The sequence below is a fragment of the Calypte anna genome, chromosome 5A (assembly GCF_003957555.1).
Source record: "Calypte anna isolate BGI_N300 chromosome 5A, bCalAnn1_v1.p, whole genome shotgun sequence".
NCBI classification, from domain to species: domain Eukaryota; kingdom Metazoa; phylum Chordata; class Aves; order Apodiformes; family Trochilidae; genus Calypte; species Calypte anna.
Genome location: NC_044251.1, coordinates 1,950,842 through 1,967,065, shown reverse-complemented (window position 1 = coordinate 1,967,065; position 16,224 = coordinate 1,950,842). Strand labels below are relative to the sequence as shown.

The following is a 16,224-nucleotide window of genomic DNA, read 5'->3' as shown; positions in this document are numbered from 1 at the left end:
TCTCCTCAACACTTGGTGCCCCAAGAGGAGTGGAAGAGCAAAGGAAATGGGGCTGAGTGTCAGTCTTCTCCAGTCTTCTCTCCCCACTTTGCAGCCCTTGTTTCCAAGGTCCAGCCAGTCCACCCTGAGAAGCAAGAGTGGTCAAGATACAAAGATCCCTGCTTCTAACCAAAGCACAGCAAATGACTCCATGGCTTTCATATCACAGTCTCTTTATTATCGTTCTGACCCTAATAACAACACTGAGGAAGTTCCACATCATGTGCCCAAAGTTGTGGAAGATACTGCAGTTGTACTGATACAACTTTGAGCAAAAAATGCCTGTCAAGTTAGGTAATTTAAAGTTGCATCTATTTTTCACATTAATTTTAATTTAAATATTTGTTGAAAAAAGCCTGGATCTGTGGCCAAGCATGAACCTGAGCTTTAGAATAAGCCCCACGCTCCCCACCCAAGACTGCCCACTTGTGAAAAAGGGGATGCCTTCCTATGGAGTACAAAGGGAAAAAGGGAGGTTCCATGCAGTGCCCTGTTCCAGGGTAGGAGAGAATCTGAAAATTTTCCTTCCCTTGAGCCTGCAAAAGCTTGCAGGCTTCAGTAGCATAATACTTGGATTTAACAACGTGATCATCGAGTCCAACAATGAACAGTAACTGTGCCTCAGCTTTCTCTAGTGGGATCAGGCTTTGGTTGCCAGGGGCTTGAAAGGGGTCAAGACAGAGTTCAGAATAATCAAAAATATGGGAATCAATGACCTTTGTCCGTTGTTCATCAAAGGGCAAAGAGGGGATGGTTTTACCCTTGTAACAGAGAGGAATAGTTGTAATGGCCACGGGGCCATTGAGGGAAGCAACAGCAGTGATGTTCTTCAGAAAGGCAGCCATGGCAAGACTCAGCTCAGCTCCTTTGGAGTAACCAAGCAGTCCAACTCCTGGTCCCTTTACCTGGCAGATAGAAGGAAACACTCATCGGTACTGAGCTGAAGAACACAACAACCACTTGCTGGAGAGGGACATGAAGGAGATGATGGCAAGGATTAATATTCCTTCTGGAAAACTGCCAATCACCTCCTTCTCCCCGACTTCCCCCCTCCAAACTGCTGCTTTTGATAATGCTTCCTGGTGCTCTGATATCAGCCCAAGAGAGGGGGAATGTGATTTCACCAATGTGAGCTCATAGACAAGAGTTTTTAGCCTTGAAAGTTGTCACATGCTCTTTACTTTTCACTTTTGAGACTGTAGGAGGGTGAGGACAATTTGGTGGCAATTCGTGAAGGCTCTCTCCTTCACAACCTCCCCACCTTATTATGTCTCAGCTGAGTCTTGTGAAATTGCTTTATGATTTCTCTCCAGCGCCCTTTCCGTGCATATCTGTTTGACCTTTCCTCTTTCCTAGAACTCAGGCACCTGAATTCCTGGCAGATGCCATCTGTGCCAGGTGCATGTTTCAGCAGCTTCCTCCAGACATAACTCAAAGTGAGAGGCACTTTGGAGAAGAAGTAATCCCTGGAGCCCAGAAGACATGGAGGATTCTCCTACCTGTGGGTGCTGCAGCATATAGTTCACTGCCTCTTCAAAATATTCCAGGTGGAGTTCAGTTGGCTCCTTGGGCAGATCCTCATAGTGATAATAAGCCAGAGCCAGTGTGGCAAAGCCATGATTGGCCATCAGGCTGGCTCTGTGCTCAAGCAGTCCTCCTCCAAGTCCATGTATGTCAATGATCCCCGGGAAGGAGCCTTCTCCTGGAGCAGAGAAGACAGAGAGCAGTGTTGCCAGGAAGGACTCCATCCAGTGTTTCCCTGGTTTAGAATGCATCTGAGCCCCAGAGGCCAGGAGTGCAGCTCTCTGTGGCCCATGGCTCAGCAGAGTGCAGCAGGGTTCTGTGAGCTTGCACTGAACATTCACAGAAAAGGTGGTAACGCTGAATAAGGCTCCAGGGAGTGCTCAAGGAAGGTGGGACAGCACTGTAATGAAAGCTCTTTGAGCTTTTTACATGGCCTTGTGTCATTTGCTGAGGAGTGTCCACCCCCTGAATCTGAATGTGGAGATGTATAGCAGAGCACTCACAGGGCCTGAGAATCATGATGGGGCTATCTCGGTGCAGGACAATTTAAACGTGGTAAAATCATGGTGACTGTGACATGGAACTATGCAACAGAAATACTAATCACAGACCAAGCTTGTAGTCTCACCAAGCTTGTGGGATGAGAATGAATTCCTGTCCTGTGTCTAGGAAACAATTCAAAGCACCAGGCAGTGTGAACAAGGGCCTGTAATTTGAAAACCCACAAATAGGGACAGGTCAGGGGACACTGAGGAACTGCACCAGGAGCCAAGGAGCCTCAGGTCAGAGGAAGCAGAGCATATTGGATACAAAAATGTATGGGGGCTCCTTCCTGGTCAGCAGGTAGGGATAGAGGTGAAGCAGAGGAGGGACCCCTGGCCTCACTGCGGGTGGGATGCTGAGCCTGTGAAATAGCCCTCCTGGGACCCGAACTCTGGCAGGAAAGTCAGCTGCCCAGAAGATGATACAGCCTGGTGGTGTCTTGGACAAAGTCTGCACCTCAGAAAAGTGCTCTGCACCTTTTCCAGAGCAACTAAATAATTGTCTTTTCCTGCTAGAAAGGTTTCGTCTCTGTAAACGTTCATCTGCTCCCTCTCACAAACTGATGAAGACTACATAAACCAAAAACGGTGGACTGTGGCCAACATATACTTAGTTGCTACTATGCTTGGGGGAGACAGAGGATCCCCAAACCCTCCCAGTGAGGAGGACTGCCAATGACTGGCACAGAGACCTTCTCCCACCAGTCTGCTGCAGCTTCATGTCTCCAGTGTCCCTCCTGGCACACTCACTTCCAGCTGTGCATTTCTCCACCTTCGTAACCTCAAGGTCTGAGCAAATAGGGTTAGTCCTCTGCCTGCTTCTGCACCCTAGCACTGGCATGGCCAGGTGGATTGGGGTGGTGGTCAGGCTGGTCAGCAGTGCAGGAGGGAAGAAGGAAAGGGCTGGAGTTTTCATGGACTCTTCTTTACAGAGGTCACGGAGCAGCTTCCGCTTGCAAAACATCGGTTTAGGGAAAACAGGTTGGCCACAGATGGTACTCACCAGGGGGCAGGAAAAGCGTCGCCCGGATCCTCCCCTCTCGCACCGGGACTCTCCGCACCCCATCCCGCAGGAACACCCGCTCGTGCTGCGCCTGGGCCAGGAGCCGCCCGGGGGACTCTCCGTGGCCCTCAAACACCTCCAGCTGCAGCAGGAAAGGGCTCTGCACGTCCTTCTTCATTAAATGCCAGTACTGCTTCTGAGGCTGCAAAGCCCAGAGCAGCCCCATGGGCTCCAGCCCGCAGAAGCTGCCTCCCGGCAGCGCGGGGCAGCGGGCGAGGTCCAGCTCGCCGTTGTCTCTCGCTTGGTAGCGGGCATAGGCCTGGAAAAGCTCTCCTGTCTCGTCCCGCAGGGATGTCCGCAGGGTGACCTGCTGCCGCGGTCCCAGGCCCTGCACGGCGATGGCCAGCGGCTCATCGAAGAGGCTGCGGGCGGCGGGCGAGAGGCGGATGGAGGTGTCCACGGCGGAGAGGCTGCGGGCCGGGGCCATCCCGGGGGTCCAGGCGGTGCCGCGGTGCTGTGGGGCTGCAGGGCGGGGGCCATGGCAGTGGCTGGGCCAGGGCAGCCAGCTCTGCCTGCTGCAGCAGCTCTGCCGGCACAGGGAGCGGGCACCGAGCTGCCACATAGCTCCTGGCTTGCTGCCTTCCGTGTGTCTGCATTCAAGCTGAGACTTTTCCTAAAAATGCTGCTTCCCACACACAGGCGAGGGAGGGGAATTGGGGCAGGAGCTGCGTGGGCTCACATCGTGCTGCGAGGCGACAAGGCAGCCCAGAGCTGCTGCTGCCGTCTCAGTGCCTCCGGCAGGGCGGGATCGGTCCCGTCGCTCTGCCGGCATTGTGAGAGCATCTCCAAACGGTGGCAGCTCTGCCTGGACACCTCTTGGCGAATAATGTGCTTACTTGCTGTGGTGGCAGTTCTCTGAAACAGGTCTGCTGGTTGCTATCCTTGCAGGACTGGATCCAGGCAAAAGTACAGTTGCTGCCCTCCTTGTGATTCTTTCTTTTCTTCCCTGAACTCAGGCAAGCTGCAGGCTCCCTTTGGAAAAAGGTTACTGCTCTGCTGCATGCAGATCTGCAAGCAAATGGCACCACAATCTGGGAGCATTTTTTGCAGGTTGATTCTGCCACCCCCATGGATGGCTGTCCCTGGAGAGGCCACTCTTGTGACATGATCCTGAATCCAACAGTGTTGTCATGTGTGACCAGGTGCAGACATGGGGACAGCATGGCAGGGTCTAGCACAGAGCACCTCTAGACTCCCATCTGCTCCAGCTCCTGAGCCATGCCACAACATGTGGAGAGAGGTCTCCTGCAGCAGCAGGAACTGCCAGGAGTCCCAGGGGGACTCAGTGCTCAGCCCCTGGTAGGGAGCTCCAGCCAGAGCAACAGGGCAGGTTTAAGGCTCATGTCCCACCCCACCCCTTCGGGGAAGATGTTCTGCAGAAGCTGATGTGGCATAGGAGCTCCCCTTGCTCAGCAGAGGCATCCCAAGAGGGGCTGGTGTGGTCCTGTGGGTGCAAAGTACCATGGTTTGGGAGCATCTCAGGGGAGAGCCATCCCCACCACCCTGGTGCTGCTCTCCTGGCATCTCCTGGGACTTCACAGTCTTTGCATCTCTCATTGGATGAGGGCATCTGGAGTGGCCACATGCTGCCCCAAGGCTCCTGTCACTCCCTCCCTCCTGCTCTGCAGTCTGCTCTTCTTGCCCACACCCAGGCAGAGCTCCTTACCCATGCTAGGGCAGGCCCATGGGTGCCAGCCAGCACTGCTGTTAACATCCATTATCAGGGCTGCCAAGAGGGAAGAGCTGTGCTGCTCCAAAGGAGTGCACACAGATGCAGAAAACAGGACAGGTCTGAGAGGCAGCTGGTGGCTCTGAGGTCTGTCCTGGTGTGTGAGGATGGCCAGCAAGACACCTGCACCCTGGAGACACCCAGGTCAGCTGGTTCAGCAGGGAGGTGGGAGATGGCCTCTGCAAGGGAGGTGGCAGCCCTCCAGGACCCACAGGGATGATGGCCCCTGGCAGGCTAAAGGAAGACAAAGCAGTTGGGGATGCTGGGGGCAGTTCATTGCTTGTTGATGTCTCGAGATGAGTGTGGCTGCTCTGCTGAGGTGGGGCAGGAGGCCCTCGGGTCCTTCTCACCCACAGGACCCCTGCTTCACCCTGGGAAAGAGACCTACTTCTAACCAAAGCACAGCAAGTGACTCGATGGCTTTCAAATCTCAGACTCTATTGCAATTTTTGCTCTAATAATGAAGCTGGAAGGGTTCCACATCACATGGGAGAAGATCACAATGGCTCTAAATTAAGCAGATGTTGTGCATATGTTGTGGTCTAACCCCAGCCAGCAACTAAACTCCACACAGCTGACTGCTCACTCTCCCTCACAGTGGGATGGAGGAGAGAATTGGAAGGGTAAAACTGGAAAAACTCATGGGTTGAGATAAAGACAGTTTAATAGCTAAAGCAAAAGTCACACGTGCAAGCAAAGCCAAACAGGGAATTAATTCACTGCTTCCCACTGGCAGGCAGGTGTTCAGACATTTTCAGGACAGCAGGGCTCTATCATGCATAATGGTTACTTGGTAAGACAAACACCATCACTTTGAACATTCCTGTGACAGATGCATTCAGTTCTCTTAACCAAACCAGCAGCAGTTTGGTGTACAGGCTGCAAAGGAGGTAGAGGCCAGAGCTGATGCCCAACCAAGAACTCCTCCAGACAACCCACAAAGGAGCAGAGAGACACAGGGAATACTGGTAAGTTGCAGATACAAGGAGGCTTAGGCATACCTCTTGCATGAAATTAATTTGACTGTGAGACAACTGCTTTATTCCATATGAAACTTTAAGTGAGCTCTGTATCTCCCTGCTGGGCAGTGTGGCTGCACGGTGATGGTCTCCCCTGAAGCTGGGATGACTCTCAAGGCTGCTCTTCAAAGCAACAAGATCTTTTACTAATGACAGATCACTGAATAAGCCCATTTTGAATTCTCCCTGGACTGCAGACCAGGGAACTCTGTCCTTGAAGAGGGAAACCTCTCAGTGTTGAGAGATATTTGTTGTTTAGCTTAAACAAGTAAGTTTTAAATAGAATGAATCAGAATTATAGCACTGTGTGATTTAATATACTGTTTGCTTGGCTTTGCTTAGCTAGCATGAGTAGCTAGATTTGCTGAAGCCTTAGGATGCAAGCTGTACATTTCTGCTTAGATTTACTGGACATGTGCCTACTTAGTCAAACAGGGCCTTCAGAGCCAGCTGAAATAAGATATGGAGCCTTCAAGGCTATAACCATCATCATCAGCTGCAACTAGATGAGATAACAGCCTGTCTCAAGATAGTGAAGAAATCCACTGAGGAACAAGAAGACTACAGACCAGATTTTATTGCTTGACTAAACCATCGCATGAGGGGTGGGTGAATAGTCTGTGGGGGGATAATTACTCAGTGCCCTGGCCCAAACCAGGACACCCAGGTATTTCTTTGTTTGGCTTGTCCCCTCTTTGAAGCCATGAGCTAACCCTGCTGCTGTACCATTCTTCATGTGTACCCTCAGCTATCTCAGTGGAGGGGTGGTGTGAGAAGCAGAAAAGATCCTGACTGTGTGAGCACTGCTCAGCAACAACTAAAACTTTGCTGTGTTATCAACAGTCTTACCAGCACAAATCCAGAACACAGCCCCACTCTGGTGAAGAATGGGACTATGAAGAAAATTAACCCTAACCCAGCCAGAACCAGCACAGCATGATATCTTGGAGCCAAAAGTATACTCAAGGCAGAGTTCTTCCTTCTGAAGGAAAGCTGAAGATACAGAGAGCAAACAACCCTCCTCGAGGGTTAATCAGAGACACTCCAGCCTCCAGGCTATAGCATCCATTCTTGCACAGTTCCAGCAGCACAGAGATCAGAGACAACTCTATTTGTGGTGAGACATTAGCATTTTTTAGCATTAGCTTTTAAGTAAGAACTGAGGATAGCCTATGGAATTTTCCTTCTCTTGAGCCTGCAAAAGCTTCAGGCTTCAGGCCTGCAGTAGCAGGCTTCAGTAGCATAATACTTGGATTTAACAATGTGATCATCGAGTCCAACAATGAACAGTAACTGTGCCTCAGCTTTCTCTAGTGGGATCAGGCTTTGGTTGCCAGGGGCTTGAAAGGGGTCAAGACAGAGTTCAGAATAATCAAAAATATGGGAATCAATGACCTTTGCCCATTGTTCATCGATGGGCAAAGAGGGGATGATTTTATCCTTGTAACAGAGAGGAATAGTTGTAATGGCCACGGGGCCATTGAGGGAAGCAACAGCAGTGATGTTCTTCAGAAAGGCAGCCATGGCAAGACTCAGCTCAGCTCCTTTGGAGTAACCAAGCAGTCCAACTCCTGGTCCCTTTACCTGGCAGATAGAAGGAAACGCTCATCAGTACTGAGCTGAAGAACACAACAACCACTTGCTGGAGAGGGACATTGTATAACACTCAGAGTCTGCAAACCACTGTGAAGGAGATGGTGGCAATGATTAATTAATTTTTTTTTTTCTGGACAAGTGCTAAGCATATCCTATGTACAAATTCTCCTACTCCCACAGAAATTGTTGAGCTAAAATGAGAGCCAAGAGAGAGCAATCACAATTGTACCATTTGAGCACAGGTTGCAGGAGAAAAGGAAGACTATTCAGAGGTAGTCTGGAGAGTTTTTTGTCATAGAGATCTATAGGGATGATCTCTGTCTAAAGGGACCAGGGGTTGCCTCCATGTCAGCCGGGTGCTGCCCCAAGGCTCCTGTCACTCCCTTGCTCTTGCTCTGCAGTCTGCTCTTCTTGCCCACACCCAAGCAGAGCTCCTTACCCACACAAGGGTGGGCCCATGGGCTTTGGCTGAGCTGGTTGAAAGCATGGATTACAAAATACCCTGGCTAGGGAAGGGCCTGGGAGTTTCCTTTGCTGGTAATTCTTTTTTATCAGTTCAGATCTCTTATATAGATTTTGCAATCCAAACAAAAAGCGGGTGTATATCCATTGACAGAAGACTGCAGAACAGCTTTTTGGATAACCAGATCATATTGAGGCCAGAAGTGAAAATTACCAGCCAGAGCACATCCTTCCAGAGGTGAGCCCAAGGCACAGAAGACATGGTTGTTCCAGGGAGAGATCTCACAGCAGCCTGAGAGCTTTTAACCAGAGACATCAGCACCACTACTTCTTCCAACCCCCCATATTGTACAGTTTCTGCTGATCAGCAATCAGAGGTGTTTCCATTTGTGATGAGATGTTAATTTTAAGTGTGCTGTGTGTGAAAAATATTAATGCAATAAACAAAAAAGCATTTGTCAGCTCCAGTCCTTCAGCCCCAGGTGTGCTTGCTGGTGGAGCAGAATAAATCCCAGACCTCTTACCAAGCATCATCCTGGTTCTCTGAATGAGCCTTATGCTGCCATATCTCCTACCTTAGATGGCCAGCTGGTTGAAAATGGACTCCTTGCTCCTGGTGAAGGGTGAAAAGGAGAGGAGAATATGTCTAGCATTTCTTGTTTTGAGATTGCAAACATTGCTCTGGTTTGATTAACAAAATGCTTGCTTTTGCAGAAATGATCTGCCTGCCAAGTGATGAAGAAGAAGTGCCTGTCAGGAGGAGAGGTCTCCCCAGTATTTCCAAGACCCTGTTCAAGACTCAGACAACTAATATTGAACTGAACACCACCATGAGGTGAATGCCAGCCCAGCTTCTTAGCTGGACTGCAGCTGCAGGTAAGTGGTGGGGACATTAAGGTCTGCTGAGAGATTGCACAGAGTGTGTAGGGGTGATGGCAGCCATCAGGGTTCCTGCTGCACTGGCTCCAGGCATCCCTCCCTTCCCATGTCCCATCTGACACTGCATCCTGACACACTGCCCCCTGACCAACACTGTCAGCATGGACAGGATGCTGCCTACACTCTTGGTGTAATGAATGATTCTTTCAAATCAGACTGCCATTGCTCCAGCCAAGGAGTGGCATGACTCTTATCTGCATTCAGAAAGTGTTTGCATGTTTGGCTCTTGCTGACAGATGACTGGGACACCAAATGAAGTTTGCTGATGACAGCAAGATGAGTGGAGAGGCTGACAGCCCAGAAGGTTGACAGCCACCTTCCAGTATGACCTAGACAGACTGGATGAGTGGGCTTGCAGGAACTTGATGAAGTTCAATGTAGAGCAGTGCAAGGTCTCACACCTGGGAACACATAGCCCAGAAGTGCAGTTCAGACTGGGATCCACTTGAGAGAGCAGCCTTGTGGAAAGGGACCTGTGAGGGAGAACAGGCTCAACATGAGGATGCTGGGCTGCATCAACAAGGGCATCACCAGCAGAGATAAAGAAGTCATCATCCCACTCTGCTCTGTGCTTGTCAGACCACACCTGCAGTATTGTGTTCAGTTTTGGTCCCTGCTGTACAAAAAGGATGTGCACAGGCTGGAGAGGGTCCAGAGAAAGGCTAGGAGGTTGATCAGAGGACTGGAGCAGGTGCCATATGAGGAGAGGCTGACAAAACAGGGTTTGTTCAGCCTTGAGAAGAGAAGGCTTAGGGGAGACCTTATTACAGTGTTCCAGTACTTAAAGGAGGCTACAAGGAAGATGGAGACTCCCTGTTTACAAGGAGTCACATGGACAAGACAAGGGGAAATGGGCAAAGTTGCTCCTGGGGAGGTTCTGATTGAACTGACAATCAGACATTGGAATGGTCTCCCAGGGTTAGGGGTGGATTCCCTCACTTTGGAAAGTCTTAAGTCTCAGCTCAACTGGGTGCTGAGACATCTCATATAGTCAATACTAGTAGAAAGGATGATCCTTGAGGCCCCTTCCAACCTGACATTCTGTGATTCTGTTATTCTATGATTTATGGATTAATCTATGTCACCTACTGGAGAAGAGCTGCCTCATCTATAGATTGTAATACAAGTGTATTCTTGCACTTCTCCCATTTAATCCCAGAGGAGGAAAATGAGCAGTAAGGCCTTAGAATGGTTTTAGCTTCCCTTGGATGAGAAGTTTTCACCTGGAATTCCAGGTGAATTTGCAAGGTGTGTTTCCTGCCATGGGTATGACAGCTTCACAGTTCCACTCACCTTCTGTGAACCTCTTCACCACTGTGAGGTCATTTTGGAAGCCCACTTCTGACTGAGCTGCTATGAGTGTGCAATTTTACACAGCCCGAGTTTCAGTATTTTGCAAAAGATCAGAAAGGCTGTTCAGAGTACAGAACTTTGGGGCAAGATGGTGTACACTTAAACACCCAACAATTAGCAGTGTTTGGGTTCCATCTTGCAAGATCCAGCAGCTCAGGAGCTGCTGCCTGCAATGCAGTCTGTTCCTGCTGGGCATGGCTTCAGGAGGCTTTAGAAGGAGTATCACTCACTTCTGAGCGGGAAAACTGCACTGTAAAGAAGTATATCTGAGGCCAGGAACTGGCCAGGCAGCCAGGGGTGTGTTGATGTAACTTGTTAGGGCCTGGTATGGAGCTTTTTGTACCCAGCATGAAAACCTCCATATTAGTGGGTGCCCTATTAACCTTGAAAGGACCAATCATCCCCTTGCTAGGGGCTGCTGTGGGAAAACCAGTGGGGGAGGTTATTCTATCACTAAGAAAGCTGGCAATTATCAGATTGAAAGAGAGCCTGAAGCATTTGAGATGCAGCAGCTGACATTTATATGAGAACATCTTGCTGCACTGTTTGATAAGGACAAGCCCGTGCAGGTGGTGTAATCACTGTCACTGAGTGGGAGCTGCCTGCGGGCTCTGCTTTTAGGAAGAGTTGGTTGAGGTTCTTCTGTCACCAAGGGATCTGTGCAGCACTGCACTGGCCTGAAGGCCACTCTGTATGTGCAGCACAGCACAAGCACACGGAATGGTGACAGTCACCAAATTTACCTGTGAGTAAGGAGAGAACTTCCTGCAGTAGGGCCGGCTGCTTTTGAACAGTGTTTTTGAATAAAGATGATTTATAGACTGCAAGAAAGTTCACTGGCTTCCTGAAGTTACCTAGGGTGTAGTGACATGGCTGGTGAAAGGAAAAAAAACCCAAAAAGTAAGCATTGCCCTTCTCTAGTCACTCAGCTACACAGAATCACTCCTAGAGCAGATACTTGCTTTAATCAGTACATTTGATTTCTCTACCCACACCAAAGACCATCTTACCCCTGATGAGATAGTGTGATCCACATTGCTGATTCACAGCAGGCAGGTGTAAAGCAAGAGCAAGACTGAACTCTCTCTAAACAAACGTATGTTTATTTTGTTAAAAAATAAAGGGTTACACTTGCAAGAGAGGCTTCTTTGTAGTCAGAATGCCCTTCTCAAACAGGAGAGTGGCTAGAGAAATCTTGTCCTCTGAGGTTTCACATGGAAGGGTATCTACACTGACGTGGTTTGGATAGGAAGACAGGAGAAATTCAATGCTATCTGTAAACTCGGGATCTATCTCAAGGAACTTGGGTTCTTCCTTGTGATACTCTCTTGAGTTTTCTGTTGTGTAATACAGCATCACACCTCCTTCTTCATTACACAACCTAGCGATGCCATGGCGGAGGAGACGGACCTCTGTGTCTTTTGTTATCACGATATCAACATGGCAGGGGCCTCCATCCTGCCACCGAGCTGGGAAGCCATACACACTCCGTGCCTTTTCACTTGGCGTTAGCACCGGGGGAAGACAGTCGTGAAGAAATGACTTGGCTCTCTGATCCACAGCAGCATCAATGGGTGCATAGTCGATGAGCTTCTTTATGAGGCTCTGCACCTTCTCCACAAAGGCCGCACGGCGAGTGTCAGCTGCATCTGAGTTGGCAACCCCCATGTACCTCAGGTAGTCCATGGGAAGCCCTCGCCGATACTCCACATCCTCTTCCAAGGCCATATGCAGGGCAGCTGGGAGGAGCTTCTCCAGAAAGTCTCCCCATGAGTTCCTCTGATAGGAGGACACCGTGATGTGGAGTGAGTGTGCATCAGGGAGACAGTTGCCCTGGTGGATAAAGCCACGGGGGAAGTACAGCAGGTCCCCGGCCTCCAGCACCGTCTCTAGCATGGGCTCACCAAGCTCTGCCTGAGTGAGGTTTGGGCTGGAGAACTGGGGCAACACCTCAGCATCCCTCCGTGGGCTGTAGACACGCCAGTGCTTCTTCCCCTCCAGTTGCAGCACGAAAGCCTCGATGTCATCGTAGTGCGGGGCAAAACCCTGCGTTCCCGGTGGCGTGAGGTACGTGTTGGCCCCTACCATGCTGCCGAAGTGCTCCTGCAGCATAGAGAGGAAGTGCCAGACGGTGTGGGAGAAGGTCTGGGGGCTGAGGAGCCGCAGGGAGCATCCGTTCTGGTAGAAGTCCCAGACGACGGCGGGCAGCGCCCGGCCCGATGGGTTGTGCGTCTCCCGCACCCCTTCGGCGTAGCTGGTCACGTCCAGGTGGGTCCCGAAGTGGACCTCGCCGCTCCGCAGGGCGGAGTCGAAGTCGGCGGTGGAGAAGAGACCCGCGTAGTAGCTGGGGTCGCCCCGCCGAACGAGCAGCGGCGCCCGTTCCCAGTGCCGCCCCACGAACTCTCCCGGTGCCACCGGCGCCATCAGCCATCGGAACAACTCTGCCGCTCGCTGCCGGCTGTCCTCCAGCCGCCCCAGCCGCTCCAGCAGCCTCACTACGCCGCTACCGCCCTCACTTGCCGGCCGAGGACCGGCGGGGCCGGACGCGGGGCCGGACGCGGGGCCGCGCTGCCGCTTCGCTTGTGGGCCGCCGGTCGGCTCCTTGCCCGGCTCCACGAGGCCGGCGGTGTCTGCGGCGATCGGCGGTGTCTGCGGCGGTGTCTGCGGCGGAGTCCCCGGCTCCGAACCTCCGATTCTCGCCTCGCCGCCCTTCGGCTGCGCCTTGTCCCTCTCCACGCGGCTTGGAAGGGCGGTCGGCGGCAGAGCCTCCGCCTTTGGTCCCCCGCTTCCCGCCCCGCGGCGCCTCGGCCGCGTTTTAGCCCTTTTGCGTCCCGCGGGCAGCGGAGTCTCCCGGCGCTGCCGCTCCAGCAGCCGGCCGGTCCCCGCTGCCCGGCGGTACACAGAGAGCGCCGAGAGCCGCCGCTGATCCTCCCCGCCGCCCGCCGCCATGGCCGCCCGCCCCGTCACACCGCTTCCGGCGGGGCCTCGCTGGGTGCTGCCGGGAGCCTCCCGGCCACGGGGTGCCTGGGGAGATGGGTGCCGCGGAGGGAAGGTGTGAGTGGGTGCGTGTGATGCTGCACGGAACGGCCTTAGGTTTTGTCATTACGTCCGCTTAAAAGGGAGCTTTGGCTCGTTCTCTCCTCCCCCTCTCCCCCTAAAGGAAAGGTGAGGAGATTCCACCAGGAAGGAATGTAGACACATCTGTTCCTTGGCTGGGAAGCTTGGTTCTGGGGGTATGCTGTAAGCACGGGCAGAAAAGATGATTTTTTTCTGCAGGTGTGCCGTAAGGATGTGCTTTTAGACGGCGTGCAATCACTTTGCATCCTAATGGGGCAAGATGAGGTAAGAGCTATTTCCTAAGGTCCTGTTGCACAAGGCATAGCAATCCAAGTTGGATGAAGCCCAGTTCTGGTGTGACATCCCTTCTCTCTGTTTCTTGTACTCCTAATGGAGATGTCAGGTGAAAGGCCATGTCCTCTCAAAGGATCCCCCAAACCCCAAAAGGCTGTTACAACATGCAGTGGTTTTTTTGTTGGCTAGGGTTTGGGGTTTTTTTTTTTTTTTGGCAGATCCACTGACTGCCTAATAACCTTGGCAGACCCATGCTTCTCTGTCTCTTTCCTTAACCTGAAGCTTCTTAGCAGGGCAGTATCAGTGGGGCTGTGAGTATTTGGGCAGCCTGAGGGCTGCTCTGTGCTTCCTGAGACTGCAGCTTTGGCCTGGAAAGTTTTTCTGGGAGGTAGAGGGCAGACCAGCAAGACTCAGCTATTAGCAAATTAGAAAAAGTATAGGGTTTCCTATTGTCAGAGTGTGTGGAGGCTTTTCTGATAAAGAATAAACTTCATACAAGAAAATCATTGTGTGGTACTTCTGTGAGAAAAATCTTTGGTGGACTCCATTAATTAATGGCCATGGATTTTGAATGAGAATTTCATTTCCAGAGGCTGCTTTGAGTCTAAGGCATTTAACTGGAGCAATTACCCAAGTGTGCCCAGGCACCCTCTGGTTCACCAAGGGTGTAATTAGGCTCTCACAGACACAAGTATCAGCTTCACATGTTAAACAAGCAGTTAAAATTCACCGGGCATGTGCAGATCTGTTCTCTGGGCCATTTAGCATGCCTGGCCTGGGATATATAGCTGAAAAGCAAATTTTCATCTCTTTCCCTTTGCCAGGGTTTCAACCTAACCTGTATTTCAATTTTGCCAGAATTTAGGAGCAGAAATCGTTAGGTAGGCCTAACGAGGATGAGTTCTGCTGTTAAGTCTTAACTCTGGAACAGATACAAGCATCCTAAAGGTTTAAGGTTTTTTTTAATTGCCTTAAAATACAACACGAATCTGCTTCATGCTGTATCGCACCCCATCACTATATTACATGTAGCCAAGACCCATTTTTTAACCTATGGAATAACAACTCTTCATTTTGGAGGTGTTTTTTCTCATGGAGTTCTGCCGGCACAGCCTTTGCAGCCGAAGCTGAAGGAGAAGCAGCAGCAGGAAGCTTCCCGTTTGTACTACGATGGTTTTGGCTAGAAGACCCGGATTTTACAGCCCTTTTGCCCCTGGTTTAACATCTTGAACGTTTTTGGCTTTGCCAGCAGGTGGCAGAGGCCGATCAGCGGTGGGAAACACGCGTGGAAGGGGACACCGCCTCTGTCTGGTTGGTGTGGATGGGGTTTAACACCAGAGCAGCAGCCCCTGCGTGCATGTGTAGCCGAGAAGGGTGAACTCTTTTTCAAACCATTCTTTGTTTTCCCAAGGTTAAGCCCTGCTTACCAGAATAATCTTATCAGCTGAAACTGTTTTAGCAGATCTGGGCCCATAACAAAACCGAGATGCAGGCACTCTGAGATTATGTCAGAAGTTAGGCTATTGTGTTCTTTATTTATATGTAAGCATGGCTAGATAGGCTTGGGGGGGGAAAACCTTGAAAAATCTGGGCATCTGGGTTGCCATTTGTGTAACTGTTTAATGTACTCCAGGGCAACCCATACTGATTCTTCTCTGAAGAAACTGTCTGTACGCAGAGCCTTCCCTGAGTTACACCAGAATATCTGATGACTGCAGCAAAACTGCATGTTTACCAGTAGAATCATAGAAAATTAGGGGTCAGAAGGGACCTCGAAAGACCATCAAGTCCAACCCCCCCTGCCAGAGCAGGGTCACCTACAGCAGGTCACACAGGAACCCATCCAGGTGGGCTTGGAATGTCTCCAGGGAAGGAAACTCCACAACCTCCCTGGGCAGCCTGTGCCAGTGCTCTGTCACCCTCACACTGAAAAAATTCTTCCTAATATTTATATGGAACCCCCTATGCTCCAGTTTATAACCACTGCCCCTTCTCCTGTTGTTGGTCACCCCTGAGAAAAGCTTTACTCTGTCCTCCTGGCACTCTCCCCTTACACATTTACAAACACTGATGAGCTCACCCCTCTTTCTCCTCTTCTCCAAGCTGCAGAGCCCCAGCTCCCTCAGCCTTTCCTCATCAGGGAGATGTTCCACTCCCTTCACCATCTTGGTCGTTCTGCACTGGACTCTCTCAAGCTGTTCCCTGTCCTTCTGGAACTGAGGGGCCCAGAACTGGACACAATATTCCAGAAGTGGCCTCACCAGGGCAGAGCAGAGGGGGAGGAAAACCTCTCTCAGCCTACTAACCACCCCCCTGGTGCCATTGGCCTTCTTGGCCACAAGGACACATTGCTGGCTCAGGGTCATCCTTCCATCCACCAGCACCCCCAGCTCCCTGTCTCCTGTGCTGCTCTCCAACAGCTCAGTATGGTGGATTCAAAGTCTCATTCAAGTGCTCTGATCTTCATACAGACATCACTTTTTACTGTCAAGAGACAGATGACTGATAATAGAATTATTTTTTTTTTATTTTATGTATCACAGTCTCAGCATGAAGGACTCGGTGGAAAATAATGCTGGTGAAATCTCTATAGCATGAAAATGTTCC

General features: G+C 50.9%; 2 protein-coding genes across 2 annotated transcripts; both read right to left on the bottom strand.

Annotated features, from left to right (window-relative positions):
* Positions 1-290: 290 nt before the first annotated feature.
* On the bottom strand, positions 291-3,838 carry LOC103539623 (acyl-coenzyme A thioesterase 5). Its single transcript, XM_030452027.1, has 3 exons — positions 3,109-3,838; positions 1,539-1,741; positions 291-944 (listed from the first exon to the last, which is right to left on the bottom strand). The coding sequence occupies exons 1-3, from the start codon at positions 3,728-3,730 to the stop codon at positions 369-371; spliced, it is 1,401 nt and encodes a 466-aa protein (XP_030307887.1). The 5' UTR covers positions 3,731-3,838; the 3' UTR covers positions 291-368.
* Positions 3,839-11,348: 7,510 nt separating this feature from the next.
* On the bottom strand, positions 11,349-13,227 carry RIOX1 (ribosomal oxygenase 1). The gene has a single exon (XM_008506131.2). It carries the CDS (start codon positions 13,213-13,215, stop codon positions 11,392-11,394), a length of 1,824 nt encoding a protein of 607 aa, XP_008504353.2. The 5' UTR covers positions 13,216-13,227; the 3' UTR covers positions 11,349-11,391.
* Positions 13,228-16,224: the final 2,997 nt, after the last annotated feature.